At 39.2% G+C, this 21818-nt stretch overlaps 2 protein-coding genes across 6 annotated transcripts in view; both read right to left on the minus strand.

Annotated features, from left to right (window-relative positions):
* Window positions 1-1084: 1084 nt before the first annotated feature.
* cdc34a (cell division cycle 34 homolog (S. cerevisiae) a) lies at window positions 1085-12826 on the minus strand. The gene is made up of 5 exons (XM_038281066.1): window positions 12374-12826; window positions 3356-3442; window positions 2644-2741; window positions 1717-1851; window positions 1085-1631 (listed from the first exon to the last, which is right to left on the minus strand). Exons 1-5 carry the CDS (start codon window positions 12554-12556, stop codon window positions 1409-1411), a joined length of 726 nt encoding a protein of 241 aa, XP_038136994.1. The 5' UTR covers window positions 12557-12826; the 3' UTR covers window positions 1085-1408.
* A 1509-nt stretch (window positions 12827-14335) lies between these two features.
* ap3d1 (adaptor related protein complex 3 subunit delta 1) overlaps window positions 14336-21818 on the minus strand; it is a 31121-nt gene continuing 23638 nt past the window's right edge. For 3 of the 5 annotated variants that reach the window (XM_038281058.1, XM_038281060.1, XM_038281062.1), the window contains 10 exons: window positions 21343-21444; window positions 20916-21071; window positions 20596-20643; window positions 19842-19862; window positions 19349-19538; window positions 19168-19256; window positions 18600-18685; window positions 18183-18304; window positions 16220-16299; window positions 14336-15972 (listed from right to left, as the gene is read on the minus strand). In XM_038281058.1, the coding sequence (XP_038136986.1) occupies window positions 15877-15972; window positions 16220-16299; window positions 18183-18304; window positions 18600-18685; window positions 19168-19256; window positions 19349-19538; window positions 19842-19862; window positions 20596-20643; window positions 20916-21071; window positions 21343-21444 (990 nt within the window). In that variant the 3' untranslated portion in view covers window positions 14336-15876. The remainder of the gene's footprint in view (window positions 15973-16219; window positions 16300-18182; window positions 18305-18599; window positions 18686-19167; window positions 19257-19348; window positions 19539-19841; window positions 19863-20595; window positions 20644-20915; window positions 21072-21342; window positions 21445-21818) is intronic. The other 2 variants (XM_038281061.1, XM_038281059.1) reach the window with 1 other exon arrangement.

Genomic DNA, 21818 nt, shown 5'->3' on the forward strand with positions numbered 1-21818 from the left:
TGTTCTGCCCATGCTGGGATAAAATCCCATTCTGAACTTCCTTGTCACATTTTTCAGCACATCTTTAAAACCATCAGCGGCTATTCACAAAGCGGAAAGTTAAAGTTGAGATTTTCACTGGAAACACTGCTGGGGTCAGTGGTGGTTATGTGTACGTTGTCCAGTCCTCGTTGTTGTAAAGGAGACGGAAAGCTAACCCATCAGTCTGGATATTCCACCCACCATTATTTCCTTCTAATTCCCTCACACGGCTACTAGATCTCTGCTCAAAGCAACTGAGCTCATTGATTCAGGTGAGTCAAGATGGCTGCAATCCAGTGCAGCATGTTAGGATAAGAAAAACAAGACAACGTAATAATGATGCTGCATTGCACACAGCCACCAGTAGGAGGCAAGCACAGCAAAAGGCTGCAGTGCAACACCATGATATGTACATCTCTGAGAGGGAATGACTAACCAATACGGACAAAAAGACGGATCCAGCTGAAAGAGCCCCTCTAAATACCCCCTCAGCTCCTCTCTAGCTGGAGTTTGGTCTAACTGCTGCTTTACTGCCATATTTAAAGCACTGCAAGTAACAGAAACTCAAGCTCTGACTGCATAGATTCCCTTCGATTTGAAACAGCACACTGGTTGCATGATCTACATTTGACTGGTGAGTTCAGCTGTTGGATCTTACCTTACACCCTGGATAAATTTAACAGGTGCTTCTATAAATAAGCAGAGAGGTTATCCAGCAGAAGTTTTAACTCTAGCGTCAGAGCTTGAATATCACTCTTCTGATAGAGGCTTGCTTGGGCTGATCACTTAGAGCTGGGATTAAAGGAAGGCACAAGGAAGTGCGAGTAGCTTTCAGAAATGGATAATTTTCCTGTTCTGCACAGCCCAAGCCCTGTGGCTCTGAAAGTCGTGGGTGACGGTGTGTCAGGTGAACCTTCTGCCAACTGAAGGTCACACAGAAAAGTTTGCCTATGTGTTTAAGTGGTCTTGCGCTCCTGTTTTACAGTGAGCTGATCTGTTGCAAAAGAGAGAAACAGCCATGAGAAAGCTTCATTTCCCTTGACATCTGTGGAGGAAATAGGTCTTAGGGCTTCAAAGACCTTTATTTGGACATTTTGACACACATCAGTGCAGTTTCTGTGTGGATCGTGTGTAACCTATACTCGGAGAACAAAAAAAAACAGGAAAAGACCAAAAGCAATTCAGCTGCTGTGTTTTCAATGACCCAGGCTTTAGTGTGATTGCACGTAACAGACGCTGGACAGACTGTGCCAAGAGTGTCCTTTAGAAGGAGGAGGGAGGGGTCAAAGTTCAGTCTGTGACACAAGAGGGAGACTTTGAATGCGAGTGGGTGAGAACAAGATTTGGTCAGGGGAGGGAGGGGGGGTGATGTCACAGCGTGGCACGGTCAGGAGTCCTCGGTGCCAGAGTCATCCTCGTCATAGCAACAGTCTTCCTCGTCCTCCTCCTCATCTTCATCCAGCTCCTCGTCATCATAGTAGTCGTCATAGAGGAGGTTGGAGCCGTCGTCTGTGGGAGGAACTTGTGTGCGGACGCAGTATTCGTCCAACGTGGTGGGAACTTTGACGCCGTCCCGCTCTGCGTCAGCTTTTGTAGACAACACCTGTTTCCTTTTAAAAGAAAAAAAAGAAGAAGCTCTAAATCACCAAATCCCAGGCAGGCTTCCTGATTAAGGATGGTACCCTCTGTAGATACCTTATGATCTCGATGTATTCTCTGTCCTTTCCTTTGCTGTCCCTCCACTTGCGGTACATTACTGATGCGTCCACGTTGGCTGGGGAAAATGTGTTTGGTTCGTTTAGCAGAGAGATAACGCTGAGCAGGATGGTCCTGGAACACAAGAAAAGGAGGGTCAAAATAGAATAGGAGGAAGTAATGCAGAGTGAGCAAAAGACTAAAGAATAGGGCAGAGAGGTCGGAGGCGAGGTATGGTAAGGTGAGACTCATAGCAGGACTAAAGAAATGAACAGGAACAAATGAGGAGCACAACATCTCAGCTAAGCTCCTAAAACCTCTGGTTAGAGATGGTAATCGCTCTTCTCACATCGACACCTTCCAGACCCTGTCTGGCATATTGTAAATATTTTCCCCTACTTTTCAACCAGGCAGAAGGAAATTATTTTCAAATCACAACTAAAATGAGTGAATCCAGGCTTTAATCTGCTACTGTTTAGCTGACTTCCAGTCAGATGTGACGTCGGGGGAAACACCATATCTGCACGCCGATTAATGAACAAATAAAACATGCTAAGTTTAGGGAGATGTTTATATTGAATTTATAGTTATTTGATCAGTATTTTTGCAGCTCTCAAGAGCAAAATTTGAGGATTTTAACTTCCTTTCTTTGGTTTACACAAAAGGCTTCACAATTTCCTCACAAGATAATATATTAAATAGTTGATAAAAACTCTTTCTGCATTCAGTTCTGATCAGCCCTGTTCAACCAAGATGATCAGGCCTCAGCACTTCTTTTCATACGTTTCTAAAAATAGGTTACATAACAGGAAAGTAAACAGTTTATATTGTCAAATAATCTGCCAAAATATTAAACCCAAAACAAAAACAGCTTCTGCTGAATGCAGGAACAGTTTGACACATTGGTTTTACATCAGTCATAATCACCTGACATTCTGTGTAGGGTTCCACCGCTCTGAAGGGAGCTCTCCACTCTGTGGGTCGTCCACTGGTGGATGTAGGATGGAGATGCAGACGTCTCCGTTCTGCAGAGACAGCGGCAACATAGCTTGCTTAGAGGAAAATACGGTTTTTAAAAAATGTTTTCAGGAAACACCAGATTTTTCTATCATTTGTTTCAACAGACATAGAGCCAGTTTCACTGCAGATTCCCAGCCTGGTCATTTTACACATTTACTGTGCAATACGAGGGGCTGCAGCCTCTGAGCAGAGGGTATGTATTCATGACTCAGTACATTTGAAGCATTAAGGACTAAACTGTGATCATGCATAGCAGCTCAGTCAGGGAGTAGAGCATCTTTTTATAAGACTTAAAAACTTCACAAACTATATCGCTCTCAATTCCCCTGTTCTAATTTCATGATGATCTCAAGCATCTAAACGTCTTGCTTCAACCTCTAATGTGGAAAAAAATAAAATTCTAAATACCAGAATTAAACAGAAATTAGGTTTGTACAGGTCATAAAAGCAGCTGACAGAAGAAGAAGAAAAAAAAACTCTTCACTCATTCCTCTGATGCTGCTAGAATAGATACTTGGAAAAGAAAAATTTCTTTTGTATTTGTTGGGAATAAAGCAATTTAAGGAAGATTTTGAACTACTTTTCACAAATGATAAACAAGAAGTTATGTTGATACTACCTCATAGATGTTGGGATGCCACATTTTGGTGAGGAAGCGGAACGCAGGTGGAGAGTACGGATAATCAACCGGGAACTTGATTCGAGCCTGAAGGTGAGAGAAGAAATACTGGTGACGTCAAAGGAAGCTTTATAATCCTTCTTGGTTGACATCAGACAACTTACTACTTTTTCCACAATCCACACAAACCATTTGTTCTACATCAAAATATGAAAATGTGTTATATCTAAATTAACTATAGATGATGGGGGAGAAATATCTGGTACTTATCATACCTTAATTCATTAAGTAATGAAGTTATTATAGCTTAACTAATCCAGACTATGGAAGCAAATTAAGGTAATATACGGCATATACGGCCTGGTACATTTTGATGAAGGTTACATGCGGGTGACAGCATTGCTGTAACCTGTTATATGCTTATACAGGTAATTAAGGCCCAAATAAAAACAATTTCTTCAAATTACCATTTTCAGCTGCACTTAAAATAAAGCAACCATTTGTTTTTTCTGACAAGGATTCTGACTCTGTTCTCATTTATCCCTCTCATTAAAATATCCAAAACTAGCCACACAAGTGTACATATATACTTGTTTGGCTACACTGAATTGGGTGAAGGAGTTTGCCCTAAAATCGAAGGGTTGATGGTTCAAGCCCCGGCTCCAGCTTTCAGTCGCTTCTGTCAGTGAGCCCCAGGGCAGCTGTGGCTACAATGTAGCTTACCACCATCAATGTGTGTGTTACTAGTTGAATGACAGATGTAGTATAAAGCGCTTTGGACAAGTTTCCTAACCTGAAAAGGTGCTATATAAATACAGGCCATTTACTTATCCAGTGAGTCATCAACAGTCTTTTTTATATATATAAAACTGCAAAACTGGATTAAAGAAAGGCTGAAAGTTTCCCCAAAATGTGGTAAATCTCCACAGTGGTAATGAAAATGAGGTGTCGGTGCTATCCACTCAAAGGTGCACATGGAGCAGCTAAAGCCAGGGTAATAGAATAGGATGTGGAGGAAGGAGGGGCCAGAGCCTAGCAGGGCGCTCAGCTGCACAGTCTCAGAGAAACATGAGTGTCTGGGAGGAGTGGAGGTTTGTTCACATAGAGACGAACCAAAACAATCCGACACTCGCACTGTGATCTGCCATTATATGTATTAAAATTGAGGAACTACCACTTGCACATATAATGTATAAAACCAGTGTGCACCCCCCTTCCCTATACACAAAGCCTCTCAGGAGAGACAGGCTCAGTGGAGATCATGCACCGATTGGACCGATTACACGCATGCACATCACTCACAGCAGGAACCTTTCTGCTGATACCCATATCAGCTTCTTAGACAGTTACTTACATTTGTTGGTTTAGCTTGGTCAGATGGGCTGTGTGCTGGGGTGAAAAATAAACCGTGTGGAGGGGGGTTGGGCTATATAAAGGATTTAGACTTATGTGAGCGTGTTGCATAATTTAAACCCAAAGATGCCAAAATCTTTATCAAAGTTCAGAAGCTCAACAGATGTAAATGAATTAAACTGCGTTTCTGTGTCCTGGTCCATGAGGTGTAGAGTTACGGTAACTATCGACGTTTGATGTGTCAAAAAGGGGATCAACAATCGGGAAAAATAATCTGCTCTGCCCCCGTGCAGCAATCCTGAAGAGAAAATGCTGACATGGTCACAAATGGGGAAAACATTAAATCCCTGGCTTTGACTAGTCGTGGCAGAAAGCTGGCAGAGGGCAGGGTTCAAGGCCACACTGTACACTTTACAGCTGGCACAGAGTCAGTGGGGGGTGGACACAGCAGACAAACAGCAGACAGATTGGTAGGTTCACTTCTAAAATAAAGCAGTACATAAATCTAGATTTTGTCTATACATTAACAAGGACTGAGGCAAAAGGGAAAAACATGAAGTCATTTAAGTTCCTCTTTTTCACATTGTAATACATAAAACCAGTAAACTAAAGATTAAATATCCACTATAAAAAGGTAGGTTTGAATACTATTCTTCTAACTCTTCATTACTTTTGTACATTTGTAGAATTCTTTTAATTAATATTTAATCTAAACTATAGTATACAATTTATTAAATAGTGATATGTAGTAGTTAATATTGTTTTTTTTTCTCCCTTCAACCATTCTCCTTTTTTGTAATATTTGTTGGGGAATAATTTTTCGTAATCAACCCTTATTAGGACGCTTATGTTTTCATTATCAAAATTTCATTATTATTAAATATAGCATTTATTATATTGTTTGTATTAATTTCAATATCTTCAGAAAAAAGTCTCTTTTTCATAAATTCAAAAGTAAAACAGTATACTGCTTCAGGTATTCAGTATTTCTTAAAATTAAAGACGTCAAACTAAAAGATGAATTCAAAGCTTTTTGGTTTCTTTTAACATTCATTCCATAATTATTAAGAAAACTTTAGCAATAAAAGAAAAAAACTCCAATATATTCCTTTGGTCAACAAAAATAACCACAAAGTTACATCCAAGTGTATTAAAAATACCAAACACTCGCTCTCTCCTTCAGATACATAAACATTTATGTCTGTGGGGAGGTAGCTGTAAAGACCCAATCTCTCACTCTGGTGGGTTTTTTCTGTAAGGGTCTGAACACATTTACAGAATATTTGTGAAAAAGGCTTCATTCATTTCAACTCTCCCAGACTAAATATAAGCAAACTGTGGAAAATGGTCAAATGAAAAACATTTTCCGTCAAGAAGCCCCTTCTTCCTTTGGTTTTTACCTGTGTTCTTTAGTTTCTGTCATTTTAGCTCTTAATGAACCTCATGGCCCACTCAACCTGCAAACAAAATTGCCTCAGAATGTTTCTGGAACTCTGGGTGCATGCATTTCACAAATTCCCCTCGACAGGAAAGTGTCATTTTTAAGAAATGCCCTTTTATGAATGTTCTCCTTTAAGATACACAAACCTATGTATAATTCTGTGGACAAAACTCACTACTGCATGTCACATTTCTTGCAGATCCTTGCAACCAAAGGTACGCTTACACCTAACGCAAATGCGGCTCCCGGAGCGAGCAATTTCCATGTTATCGCTGAGTTAATCTGAATAGTGCAAATTGCAGCTCCCATTCCTTCGCAGTTTACAGGGTCAACAGAAAAAAAAGTCATCTTAGGTAGGAAAGAAACTCTGCACTGTTGTGCTGCTGAATCTGGAAGATCTTTAGCCAAAAAAATTTGCAAACTACAGCTCTCTTAAAAAGAATAAAAAAAAAGTTACACACAAAAAGAAAGAATAAATAACGGATGAACGGAAACTGTACAGTTCCTATGCACCAGATGGGAATATTAGGAGGTTTCTATGCTACATGAACCATCAACTGGAAGCATCTTACTTCCTCTTCCTACCTACTAACCTATCTTTTCAATATGGTTAAACATAAATACTGCTCTCCGCATCATCGTCCACCATGGTTGTTGTTTTTCTTGCTGCTTCTTTATAGCAAGACCCAGAATAGTAATATTTGTCATGTATTAATGGCGTTCAGGTCAGATGAATGCGACCTGGCTGTTTAGACACAGCTCGCATTTGAAAAGATCAGATTCGTATCGGATTCAGGACCACATAGCCAAATGGCCCGGGTCGCGTTGGAAAAAAATCTGATCTTTGTTGTTCAGACAGCCATGAAAAGATCAGATACAGGTCTGATATGGGCCAAAAAAAAAAAAATCCGATCTGGGTCATTTCAGGCTACTGTGTAAACGTAGCCAAAAAGTCATCCAACACCCCCTCATGGATTCTTTTGCTGGTCTCTTGTGTACAATGACAGATGCAATGAAAAAAGGTTACTTTGCTTGATTAGATGTAATGAGACCAAAAACCAAAGTCACAGCAGACCAGGAACGAGTCGTCTCAAAGTGGCTTTTTCACACTTTGGTTAAATCATTATCCTGGCCAACTTCCCAATTATCTGTCAGCAATGGATATAAAGGGAAACCCCAATAATATGTCATGTGATAGAAAAACTAAAACATGAAGAGAATAACTACATTTAACCAATGAGACACAGGTTGCATAACAGCAAATTCCCAAATTAAATCTGACCTACTTATAAAAGAGTGTAGCCAGGGTTCAGCCACTCAAAGACTAAAACCAATTTTCTACCAAAGACACAAAAACAAAGACATTTTTCCTGCTACCATGAGTTCAGAACATGAACTAAGTGACCAATTCTGTAAACATTTTTTTGAGATTGGGACTTTAAAAGTTGCCTTGAGTCCAAAAAAAAAAAACAGCAATGAGAAAGAGAACACTCCCAGCCGCTGAAAAATGACATGAAGGCAGGCTAAAGGAGGTCAATGAACGACCCGAAAAGAACAAATCATTCTGTTCTGGTTCTGCACCTCCTCAAGGCCTCTACACATCTTAACACACACACAGACACACACTACTTATGGTCATCCCTAATGACAGGGACCTTGAGAAGAGGGAAGATGTAACACCAAGCAGATACATCTTCCAGTTTATCAATAGCCCCCCGCCATTATCTTCATTCTCAAACGAAAAAAAAGGAAGGAAACAGATTAAAACTAAGAGATCTTCAGAATGGTTCATATGAGATTGAGCTCCAGAAACTGCGGTGTTTCAGAGATAACCACACAGCTAGCCTAAACAGGAAAGAGACAAACCCCTGCCATTGCTTCAGGGGACGATTAGAACTAGCTGGGGCCTCAAACTCACCCCTGCTTGTAAGTTCTGCTTTGAAAGGGGAGGGGGCAGCACTGTGAGGAGGGGATCTGTCTGCTCTTGAGCAAGCCATTTCAGTCCTCTTTCCTTTTTTCTTCGGCCTGCTCTTGTTTCAGTGACAGTGCCTAGGGGGGGGGAACATGACTCTGGAAACTGTGCCCAGCCGATCCTGGTGCAGCTGGGTGTCTTGCCTGTACCCGTCCCTAGACTACTGCTCCATGGCTTAAAAGCCAAAGTGGAGAAGCAAGCAAGCCAAGACAACAGCTCAACAGGAAAGGGTGGGTATTTACTAATCAGCTTCTTCTATGTAGCCAACAAATACATGGAGTGTTTCAGGGTCTGTATACAGCAGGGCAGATTTTTGTTTCTTCATACAGATGTATGCTCTGTAAAGTAGCGTCACCTCATATAGCTGCAGACATACAGAGCACTTAGAAAAGACCATTGTGGAGATTTTACCACATTATAATAATATAACAACTTAATATTGTACTAGACTTTACTTTAGTATTTCTTTACAGAAGTCGAAGATAAAGAGGCTCAGTGGAAAACTACACTCTTAAGAACTACACCTGGAATCAAGAATATAACAACTTCTACATTTTCTTATTTCTTTTAAAAATAGAAAAAACTTAAGTTACCTGTACTGTAAATCACATTTTAATAATAAGTTGCAATAAAAAAATTGTTGTCAGATAAATGTCTGAAATAACTTGGGTCAGTCAATGTTCTGGCTCTCAGTCACAATTACTCATGGAGCCTTTGGGGAAACGATTAGCCTTCCTCTAAGTTAGGTCAGTTTTCCTGTGTTTTGGAAAACAGAGATTTAAAAAAAAGAGGTTAAACCTTGTTAAACAGGTCGAAATCTGATTTCACACAGATGTACCAAACCGTGGGAAACAAGATTTAAATTTTATTGATCGAAAAAAGTAAATGCAGAGGTAAACAAAATCAAATTTAAATCAAACATGTCACACTATGGCATGAATCAAAGACTTGAGAAGTAGAAGAAGCTACCTTTGTGAAGCAAAGGGCAAAAATATATGGGGTGTGTACCTGGAGAAAAATTAGGTTTAATATCATGAAGTATTTGATCATAAGTACAGATAAGAGCAGAAACCTGCCTCTATGTACCGCCAAAGTAAAGGCTAGTTCACCTGACAATAAAACCGCCGATTTTTGCCCAAGAACAGAAAAACTGGTTATAATTTATACAATAACCTAAAATTTTTAAATTTGCCAGCGAAAATTAGTTTATTTTATATTCTGGTACTTCCATATCTTACCATCAGAAACACTCTTAATTCCAGTTGCTACCAAAGGCAACAGGAATTCCCTGAGTGATTGGCAAGCGACAGCTCCCGCTATGCAGGGGTCTGCAGCTACAAACTACAGAAAATTAAAAGGTAGGGTCATAATCCTGGTGAACAGACTGTATGGATGAGGTGTTGAAGTGGAGTTTCACGCTTAAAAGTAGCTTACAACCACCTTTTCCGCACTGTTCACAGCAAATAAAACTATTGGGACGCAGAGACTTTGTCAGATCCGCGTTGACAGCAACTAAATTAGCCTGTGTGGGATGTACTGCACTTGTGGCATGGTTGAAGATAACACACTGTACAACCAAACCTGGCCTATGTCTGATTCTATAAAATCATCATAAGGATCTCTTAAGTTTAAAAAAAGATAAAAATAATCACCCGACAGTGTGAACCAGCCTTAAAAAGAGCCCATTGTATTTTGATTTTTACACCAAAAGCTGGTTGCTCTAATAAGAACGATTGGCTGCTTTTAGAGATAAAGTGTATCAGTGACCACCTAGAGAAACATGCTTGTCCAACAAGAGCAGCCAAATCGGCCAGTGTACCTTAAATATTCATCCAAGATCATTGCCAGCCTCTGTGTGTAATCAGACACTCACATTAGGCTGAGGGATTGGGGATACCTCATGGTACAATGCAGAAGGCAAGCGGATACCTGAGACGTGTCGGTTGAACAGGAATGTTTAGGGGAGCACATGAAACCTCCAGATCAATAGCCAGTTTAAAGTCTTAATGCCCCAGTCCCCTAATCAGGATTGGATGATATATTTATAATGCACTGTGTGGCCTGGAGCTACAATGTGACTGAAATCAAAAAAAAAAAAAAAAAAAAATGGAGAGAAAAACAAGAAACCCTGACTCAGCCAGGTTTCATTAGGATTGGCTCCGTTTCTGTTCAGCAACGTAACTGGATAAAACTGTTTGAGTCGGGCAAACTGGTTGGATGGAAACCCAGAAAAGAACAATGAGTCATAACCATGAGGCGTATTTCACAGCCGGGATGTGCATTCCTGTCCCGACAAAGGAATCCTGTAGCACCCACACCAACAAACTAAAACACCATCCCCAGAGGTGCTGGGGCCCTTTGCTTGTGTTCACAGGCTTGATTAAAAAAAAACCCCAAAAACGGCCAGAGTGCTTCTCAAGCACTGGAATTACTCAATTTCAAAACAGCTAAAGGGTTGTTTTGCAAAAACAGATCTATTAAACTTGTTTAAAACAGTGCAAATGTATACATTACAGCAATAGTTGAAGGTTATACCCTCTACAGGTTCAATAACGTAACTACCTTTTTGTTTTATCTGGCATTAATTCCAAGTTTTAGACGGAATTAACAGATCCCGGTGATCTAGAACCCCTTTCGCACAGAATGCATTTTAATCAGAGCATTTTAAAGAACCTTAAGTTTTATTAAGTTTGAGATAAAACGACAGAAAGCTTTTTGCTATGGCAACATCATCTACTGTAGGTATGTAGCTGTGGGTAGGATCTAAAATGAGCTTAATTACCTGGTAAAAAAAAACAGCATAAAGAGAATGTAATTTTTAAAGATTTAAATATTCAGGAGAATATTTTTCATCCAAGAGATTCGATAAGGTGATCTATGGTTGACTGAAATAATCTGTACAGACAAAGAACATCTGTCAAACACATTTACTCCCAGGGGAGGAAGCATGTTAGAAAAACAAAAAAGATTAGCGACATATTAAAGAGGAAACCCGAAACCAGACCATAGATGCCTACTATATGGGTCATCAAGGAGCGAATCTGAATAAGAAAATAGGCGGCCAACCTTTCTAAAGGCTGACAAGTTAAAACAAAAGACAAAGAAATGATTGAATCAGTTAGGAAGGTGACAAGTTTATCTAGTTTGTTTAGTACACAGAAAACAGACAGCAGAGGAGCAAGATTACTCAGATTATTGGAAGACACACAAGTATGATTAGGTCTGATTGCAGCTGAAAACAATGGAAATGGACTTGAAAGGATACAGGTTTAGATTAGGAGTGAAAACAAAACACTGGTGGCATTTAAGAATAATTGAATTTTGCCTGGATCAAATAAAACCAAAGGAAATTCTTTATAACAGTGTACATTTGCTGAAATATTGTGACAGTCTTAGGTTTTATCCTAAATAAATTATCATTCCAAAGTCACAATACAAGTAAAAATAAAGCTATTACAACTTGTTTAGTTAAATAAATATAGTTAAGTAAATATATCGACATTGAGTTTAAAATAATATATTTATAATAAATGCTTTTTTGGTTTATGTATATTTTTGGCATTTTCCAAACCCTGACTATGAGAATAAAACCCTTTTATCTATTATTTTTCTATTTTAATTTGAAAATAAATGTGATTGTGTTTGGTTAGAGCAGTTTAGTAGAACAGGAACAATGTTTCCGCAGTGAAATTTACATTGATCTGAAAGGAATTGTGTTTTCTGGCCTGATTATAAAAAAAATAAAAAATAAATAACACCAGTCAAACTGTTAGAAAAGGCTACATTTCAAAAGGAAACATATCTGGGCTGTAATGATGAGCACAGAGGAGATTATTGAATTAGTTAGCCAACTAAAGAAGGTCCCATTCACACCGCAGCCTTTGTTCCAATATAGATGTATCAATCATATCTAGACTGCGACTGTAAGGAGACAATAAATGGGAATTTTCAAAGAAAAACAACCCATTAATAAGCTACTTTATTTAAAAAAAAATCTCAACATTAAAGGTGGATAAATTCTGATTGAGGAGAGTTGGTTTAAAGTTGAACAAAGAGCTATGTTGTATCACAGCAACGATTAAACAGGAAACAACAATTAGTTAAACAATGTAGGTAATAACTTTAACCTGCTTATGTTGGTCCATAGAAAGGCTAAGCTAACTGGAGTCCTGCTCTTTGTGTGGGAAAAGTAGGGGAAATAAAATCCGCGGTAGAACAATAGATGTGGAGCTAGCTAACGTTAGCCACTCACCTTAAAATAACCACCCTGGTAGTGAGTGTTTGGGGGTCCGAATATCGCCACTTCCCAGTTATACATGTCCGACTCGTCCACTAAAGTTATCTTGAATCCCTCCACCGGCTCATCTTGGAGGCTCTTCATCTCCAGCATTAGTGCTTTTTGTGAACTGGCTACATGGTGCACATGCTGAGCCATATTCCACAACGAACAATATTAATAGATTTCAGCAACCCACAGCCAACTGTGTATGCGAAGGACAAAGCTAGGTCGGTGCGAACAACAGCTAACAACAAAGAACCAACGAGTTTGTGAACGCTGGTTTCCGTCAGCGTGTCTTCGGAGGGGGAAAAGAGAAGAAAAAGAAAACGGAGTATAAAAACCACAACGGCTGGGCTTTTTTTTTTTTTTTTTTTTTGGTCGCAGCTGGTGCGTCTTCTTCCTCTCTTGGCGTGAAGGATCCCCGGGAGCTCAGTACATTCAGAATAAAGCAGCTCTGATCAAGTTAGCCGCTAGGTTTACTCCATTTCCGGCTACAGGCTTTCAAAATAAAAGCATAAACTTTTCATGGTAAATATTTAGGCGTTTTTTTAAACCCAGGTCACCTTTGCCCTGGGGGTCAGAAGGGATTCTTCTTTCTCAAAGGAACTGATGAGTCAGCAGTCCTTCACAGTACTTGTGCATTTATACAGAACCACAACAAAGAGCATCCCGGGTCTACATATAACAGTGAGGTAATGATGCTACACAGGAAAAGGAGAAATTGGCCTTGATTGTCAAAACAATACAGGGGATTGTGGAATGTCCTCTGCCTGATTCTGACTCTAAATACAGGAGAAGAGTTCAGGTGGCCAGGACGAAAGGGCAACACAAGAACTATGCGATTCCCATTGTCACCTATGGATCCAAATCATTTAGTGGCAAAAAAAAAAAAGCCCATCTGTAAGGATGCCAGTATGTTTCTTGAGAACAGATTGATCTGAACATTAACTTTAACATTCATTTTTCTTAACACCAAAGTAAAAGAAAATTAGTACATAATGTAAAAGTTGGTAAACAACCTTTCCGAGTGTCATTATGGAACATTTCCTTAATATACCACATTTATTGGAGATTAAAGAACCAAAAAATTAATCAACCCCAGTTCAATGTTTGGAAAATCTCAGTTTCCAGCTGAGCATAGGGCAATGCAGAAGCTCAGGGGTGGTTTACTAATGATGAAAGCTAATATTTTAGTAACCATAAGTAAATAAGCCCCAGTTCTCTTTCAAAATACAGAGTTACAGACAGGCAGGTAATTTCACTCATCACCAACTAGCAGACTGCGGAAGCCTATCATACACACAAAAAGCTTTGGTATATGAGTTTTATTGATTTATTTTTTGTAACACAAAAAAAAAGGAGAGAAAAAAAGTCTACAGAATCTACTCCCACAATTTATTTCTGTTGGTGGACTTTCTTTAAAGGGAGAGCATATATTTTATGTCGTCCCCTTGACTTTATGACAATTTACAATGCAAGCTTGATAGCAGAATATGGAGAAGGAAAAAAAAGTTATAAATAACCGTTTAAAATCCTTAATTTGAGAGTATATTTCAATGTCACAAGCCAAATGTAAAACGGCTCACGATGAACTTAAGAAAAGCGAGAGGGTGGGTTGTTTGTTTCTCAGTATGCTGCATAGGTGATCTGCCCATTTTTCTGAGCCCCGCACCCTTGGTGTGATGACACCAAAACCCTTCCTTCCCCCATGTTCAATAATTTAAAACATTCAGTGATATGTCCGAACCAGTAAAAACACAATGCCATCAAAAATACAGAATGATCATGTAAACAAAAATATTTAGGGGATAAAAAAGGAACACATGGAATGACTTTACTCTTGGTGTGAGCATGTCCTGTGAAAGAAAAAAAAAAAAAAATACATTCCTGATCATGCAATATACAGATTTTAATCTATTATGCACATGTTTCGAATGAAGAATGAGATAATTGTTTTTTTTTGGAATAACAGGTTGTTTTCAGGACCAATACATGATTTTCTTTTGACATTCATGAAAAAAGGATCACCTCTGTATTCAGACTGAATATCATGGAATGGCTGACCTGACCAGTAGGTCACAAAAACACTCAAGAGTATCTACAACTGCAAACGGATGCAGAGGAGGGGCCGTAACAGTAAATGTGAACATAATTTCATCTTTCTAAACAGAATCAAACTAAAGGGAGATTTCTAAGGTGACAAATCTCTTCAAAGATTAAAAAAAAACTAAACAATCATGCTTCTGAAGAACGATAATGCATGAGAAGAGGCATGGTGATTTTCCAAAGGGCAGGGAAACATCAGGAATGTCACCTGGGTACCGACTGACAGGAGGATCAACCGTGATGCAAACCTTCAAGTGGTACAAGAGGAAATACTTCCTCTCTGGAGTTACAGTAATACTGGAGTACATGAGGCCTAAACAGCATCTGCTAGCAAATAATACTCCTTCATGTTGGACAGCTGTACTATATATATATATATATATATATATATATATATATATATATATATATATAGATATATAGTTATGTATAAACTATTTACTCAGTTTTATTTATGGAAGGAATGATATGCAAATTGTCCTAAAGAGCTTGAGTAGAATGTAGGAGAAAAGGCACAGAACAAAATAATAAAAAAAAAAACTAAACCATTAAGTCGTACTTGTTAAAATCCCACATCTGTTCGGAGCACTGCCAAGAAAAAAATGAGGGGAAAAAAGCTTTTATTCAACCCCGAAACCCCCGCCTTTTAGTGTATCTAGCTTTGGTTTCATCTCTGCTCCATCATCAATGCAGCTGCCCAAATGTTTCATCTTTACACAACAGCTGAGGAACCAAGCTAGGATACTACATTTCCTCTAGCTAGGGACCTTGGTGGAGAAGGAGTCGGTCCCATTGGCGTCCCAGGCCAAATGAGCAGAGCTGCACTGATGTTCAGTAAGCGGAAAACGGTGTGTTGAGAAAGGCGCAGACAGGCTTCAAAGGAGGAAAGACGAAACTCATACATCAAAACAAAAAACAACTACAGACGAAAACATAAAACCTCAAACAGTGAAAATACATTTCAACCATCAACAGCAAACATCCAGTTGTTACGTCACATGACTGTCAGAGTGAACTGCCAGCAGAGTGGGAGGGCGGAGGGTAAGGCCGGCCGGGGACAGCAGAGGATGTGAGGCAATCCAAAGCAAGGAGAAGCTGGAAAACCAAGGTACAAGTCAAAGTGCACCACAGAGAAGACAAAGCATGAAAAAAGTCTGCAAAACAACAGAAAGCATGAGAGTGCAGAGGAAAAATTAAAGTGAGGGCCCCGGAGCCGAGGCAAGGAAACGGTAATCTTGAAACCTGGACAACTAATAAATAGGGTGAAGCTGGAGGTCCCAGCCGCAGTGTTTCATAATGTGATTGTGTCGCTTTAATGATGGAGTGGGTGGCATGAAGGGGTCGGGGCACCCTGGGGCCGTCAGAAACAATCAGCACTGAGAGAAGGTCTGCTTGATCTCATCCAGAACATTCCCAAGAAGAGTCGGCTCGTCACATTTTGCATCGATGGACACAGTCTGACCGGCCTGGGAAAGAACCAGAAACAAATTCACATTTATTGATTCAATAACAAAATCAGAAAGTAGCAGTGTTTCATTTACAACAAAAATAATATGGATGCGTTTTAGGAAAAAAAACCTCAAGGTTTTGGATGTAAAAGTCAACTTCATTTGTCTATTTTTAACCACCTCATGTTTTTTTATGTGTACATGTTTTAAATACAGGTGTATCACAGTAATAAAGACCTTGCAAAGAAGGAAATATTCCACTCACAGTTTTGACCAGCAGACAGACGTGGTGACCCTGGATGGACCTGCTGTACATGGAGGCACAGGAGTCGATCCTCTCCACAACTAGCCAAAGATAATGAGGAGGAGAGGAGGTCAATTTTGGATTGCACGTTAAAGAGACATCTGTCTAGAGTAGAGTGAATTATCTACTGCTCTTATAAAAAGTATTCATGATTTGCTCTTTCAGACAAAAACCTAGATGCCATGTTGCTTTTAAATGTCCTCTTAAATAACCTGACGCCAAAATGTTTTGACCTTTATACAGAAATGGACAGTTGATTTATGTTAATTTCTTTAGAATGGTAAAAGGCCTGTACTGATAGAGTACTATATAGATTCTAAGGACCCCATCCCTAGGAGGCGCTAGTAAACACTAATGCCTTGTAAAGACCAGAAAAAACTGCCATGCTGGGCAGCAAGATGCATAGCTCAGATATATCTAAAGCTTCTACTATTAGCCTTTCTTCAACTCTTCTGAAATATTCAAAGTTTCGTCATAATATTGTAGCTCAGGAGTGGGGACCCCTAATTACATATATTGTGAGAAATTGTGTTATATCAAACTGGTCCTATAGTCATGGAGTCATGTAACGAAAGTAATTTCGATCTGGGATTATTAAAGTATTTCTGATTCTGATTTGTGGTTGGTGGGACAGGACAGGTGTTGTGAATGAAATGGTGCCCAGCTTGAAAAAGCTGCTGAATGTGTGCTCTGATGACTGAGTCATCTTCTGCCTCCATTTATCTGTTTACTACAGCGAGTTGAAATTATGTTAATGTATATTTAAAGACATTTCAATTAGTGGAAAAAATTGCAGGGGGAATATAAAATAAAAGTCTAATCAACCTCTGTGGACCCCCTAGGGTTCGCGGACCCCCTGTTGAAGACCTCCGTTGTAGCTTATGCTGTGTCTCAGTTCCTACTGTGTAAAGTGGGCATCAATGGATTCTGGTAAGTTACTGATGGGAGGAGACAAGGCCGAACTTATTAATGTTGGTTTGGAACACTTTTCTAACTGCTTCGAGTTTCTTTTTGTTATGTTATGCTTGCAAACCCATTAATCTTTAATTTATAGGCCACTTCTAACAGAAGAAGCTCTACTCAGCCCATAATTCACCTGTTGAATGGCAGCTGTTCGGATTAGGCTTTAGGAAGCCTCACAGCCAACCTGTCCGTTTGCAACTCATCTTTGGTTTGCAAGATCTTCCCTCCTCCGTTATTTGAGCCTGTTGGATTTAGCCTGCTGAGCCATCTAACTAGATGTTGTTTGTGGCATATACTGCTGCTGGGAGTTGGGTTTCTCTTCAGCTTGTTCTCAATAAACAAAAGCCTCATTGGATTTTGAACTGAAGACTTGTTATTTAAGATTTTTTCGCTTTGTCTTCATATCTTGGGTTCAGTGCCTCCACTGTTGGAGTCAACCTTTGAGAATTTGTGTTTGTAACCTTAAAGCAGGAGAACAACATGCCTTGCTCCAGATCTATATGAACATTTTTAAGTTTATGAACTCCATTGAAAGAAAAATAGGTGAATATAAATTATTTCATAGATAAAGAATTAATTTAAAGCAACAGAAGAATTAATGCTAATATTGTGTTTTCTATTAATGTTGAAGGTTATTGTTCTTAAAGATCTTTAAAAGTAAAAAAAAAAACAGGTTTTCTAATATAATAACCCCACAACTGGCTCAGTTTGAGTCATTGCAAAGCAGCAAACTCTGTGCCGGCGTTAAAGTTGATTGTGGGAAGAATTAAGGGACCTTGTGCTAAGCTAACAAGCCGACTGTAGGACCATTAACAGTTTTGTCATGTAATTTGTTTTACAGTTTTGCACAACAAGAAAACCATTTAAATTATTTATCTTTTTAAATGTCTGTTTGGTACTGAATGGAAACATCTTTTAGATATGGAAACATTTTAAGCATTTAAACACAAACCAAAACTACCTGAAAAGTGGTGGTGAAAGCAAATCCTTGCCAGTAGATGATGAAAGGGCATGTTAACCCCCTCCAGCCGGATCGAGCTGCTCTTCAGGTCTCCCGACTCCAACAGTTTGGCAAAAGCGTCACTAAAAACAAACCACATTGCAAGACATACCGTTAACCAAAGAACAGAATGTTCAGCAGGTTTTTATTCTGGACACAAGTGAGAAGCATTTATAAAGAGTCTCTCAGGGATGAAGTGGACTGGATTTAGTTTCTGGCTCTATGGAGAAGCACTGATCTACAAACACACAGATTTCTGGAAAAGCATAAGACTATGTCTAGGGATGGGATTTCTTATTCCAACTGTGATCACACGGTTGCAAAGAAAAAAATTCTATAGTAAAAAAAGTATTTTTCATGTGTGCACTTAAACCCCACCTGTAACAAGGAGTAGTGATCAGGTAGGAAGTGCAGGTAAAGTGCAGTTTAAAGTCCAGTTTCTCATGAGTAGAGTCATCTTCATTCTGAGGGAAAAAAGACAGAAAATATTACAATTACATATTTTTCTTGTTTTGGTAGAAGTTATTTTGTCTAAGATTCTTCAAAACAATAACATCCAGGAATCAGTTGGAATATTATACATTTGTAGTTTTGAAGCCTCTATAAAAAAAGAAATTCTAGATTTTTTAAATGATGAAAATGAGTTCTAATTTAAATGTCCAACACATAAAACTCATATTCCCATTAGCATATGAGCTCACCCTTGATTCCTATAGTGAGAGGACTAAAGACTAAATTGTAAATTTGTCTAATAAGATCAAATAGCAACTACCACTATGATTACACTGGTTCTTTAAAACGGAAACAGCAGCAAAACAAGCTAAAGCAAACCGAACAAAAAACAAAATAATCTTGGTCACAGTGAATGTGTTCTAGAAATCCTTCTGCAATGTTGTGCATCTTTATTAATAGGAAGAGTGGCGCTGCTGTGAATTTTAATACCGACCTTAACAATGAAAGTTAGAGTTCCCTTCAGTTTCTGTGGCATTACGATGCTTTGCACAGTGAAAACAAACCGTGCCTCATTAGAAACTCCTGATCAGGGAGAAAACAAATAAACAACAAAAAAAAAGTTAGCCAATATTTGAGGAGGGTGCTCTGAATGCCTTCTGCAGATAATTTCTCACCTGGAGGAAGCTGAAAGGGGACAACAACGCCATCATGTGGACCTGAGCCTTCTGGCCTCTGCAGCTTGGAGTTCAGAGAGTCCAGGACGTTGAACTCCATGGATTTAAGGAAGCTGTTGCACTTGTTTTCAAATATAACAGACACAACCACCTGGCTACCATCCTGCAGGTTTCCCTGGATGTCATACACCTTGAGAATAGACAGGACAGGCAACTTAACAGGTATATTTCATGATCACAATGCCTAATTCAATTCCCCAGCAGTTTAAAACACTAGGAAACCCAGGAAATTAGACTGTTTCATGAAACCAGACTGAAAACAATAAGATAAACAGAAGGAACAAACAGCCTGAGAAACCAAAGCAACACTCCAGAAAGGCTTTATGTTATCTGGCCAAGAGGGCGGTCTGTAAAGAACAAGTGGAAAAGAGAAAAGCACATCTAGGAAGGAGTGTGTCAAATACTCTGTCACTGACAGAATGGTAACCAGTACCTCTTCAGCATCTTCCTTCATCTTTAAAGAAAACAAGACATCAGAAAACAATTTAGACTGATTTTTAATTTGTAGTTGTTTTTTTTTTTTTTTTTTTATCGCACTTAAATAAATCACTTAACCCTTCAACAATATTTTTCTTTTTGAAAAGTTCCACAAGGGGTCATATTATCCCACTTAACCATGGATCTCTCCTTGTGTGCCTGGTTGGGTAAGGCTGTGTTTTAATAGGTTTGCGTTTGTGCTCTACTCTTCCCACTTTCAGATGATCTAATGAATTGAACAGAAGACGTTCAATAGTCAAAACAAAGATAGAAACCCAGCCTTACTTTTAACTTCTCTACAACTCTGAGCCCTGATGTGTTCTTTGTTTGTCTTACAGTGGTCTTAAACCTCAGAGACCTTCAGAGAACATCTGGATTTATTTGCAGAAGGGTTGAGGTCTTATTAACTAAATGGCTTACTTTAGAAACCAAACAGTCTACCTGGATTTCATTTTAGGATAGAATGAAAAGAATCTGAATTCAAATGCACAACAGACTAAGATTTTAATCTGGTAATGGGTTTATAAAACAAAGTCTCCTTTTTATTCCATTCAGACTGAATCTGCAACACAATCTAAATATGAGCATATCTTTAATAAAACACCATCCTGTTAGAAACAACTAAATTAATTTAGGAATTTGATGTTACTATGAGCCAAATAAGGACAAATGACAGAGGGAATTTCATAGAAGACATCACAGTCACTCACCATTTTGATGTAGGAGTTCTCAGCCAGTAGGCAGTAATTAGACATTGGCTGAAAGGAGAGAAGAACTCAGGTCACTTCAGCCGTTCTGTGTCCCTCACAGCGTCAAGCAGGCAATAAGAGCTTGTTCTGTGTTGCTGAGTGTTGTTGTAACAGTAAATGAGTGTTGGAGGTAGTAAAAACAATAAAGATAAAAGATTCTCTGCCTGAGAAGCTCCTCTAGCTTCAGACAATGAATTAGAAGCACAGAATAAAAATTACTTAACTCTAAATCCTTACATGCCCATAAAAAATAACCTTAGGGTTACTACTTTACCACTGACCGGGAGGGGCTCTTCCTCCTCAACGGTGCCGTTCTGGACAGACTGCTCCCCTCCTCCGTCACTGTGGTGGCGATGGTGGTGATGCTTTTTCTTCTTTTTCTTCTCCTTCTCTTCCTTTTCCTTTTTCTGCTTCTTTTTCTTGTGTTTTGATGATTTCTTATCATTGAAACACAAAAGCATAAATTAGAGCTTGGCTGAATCAAATACATTTCAAAAGCTAAATAAAGAAGCTGGAGCATGGAGACTAGCAGGATTTCAACAGAAAAAACAAGAGACACTGTCAAGTCTGTGTTACATCGTTTACACCAACATTTTAAAATGTGAGTTGCTGCTGGGATGAATGCTGCCAGGAGGCTGTGAACTGGAATCACGAGCTCTGCAGCCATAACTTCACTTTGAGACGATCACATCATCAGCAGTGACTCACCGTCTCCTCCATTTCTGTGTCTTTGGGTTCCTCTGGCTCGGAGTCGGGCGCTGTGATGGAGGGCTCTGGGGCTGCTTCTGCTGCTGCTACTGTTGCTGCTTCCTGCTCAGACACACACCCGAACATAAACATCCAATTAATACATCAGCTGGAGCAAGAAACAGCAAGTACCAGTGGAAGCAACACATATGTTTAGCTGAAATATACAGTATGTGTGTGTAAACATACATGCTTGGAAGTTTTCTAAAACTACAGCACTATCTAGCTACGGTTAGCCTTTCAGCCAGGATCTAGGATCTGTTATGCTGGAGTGACAGCCATACAAAAAAAAAAAAAAAATGCTCTGAGGAACATTTCCAGGTGAGTCTGTCTCTTCAGGGCTAAAGAGCCCAACGTCTGACATCTAGACAGCTCTTTGCTCGATTAAGCCAGTTCCCCTAAGAGGTGTATTAAAGGTGTAAGAGCCAGCGAATGAG

This window comes from Cyprinodon tularosa, unplaced genomic scaffold (genome assembly GCF_016077235.1).
Source record: "Cyprinodon tularosa strain WSP-4 unplaced genomic scaffold, ASM1607723v1 ctg167, whole genome shotgun sequence".
In the NCBI taxonomy this organism is placed as follows: Eukaryota; Metazoa; Chordata; class Actinopteri; order Cyprinodontiformes; family Cyprinodontidae; genus Cyprinodon; species Cyprinodon tularosa.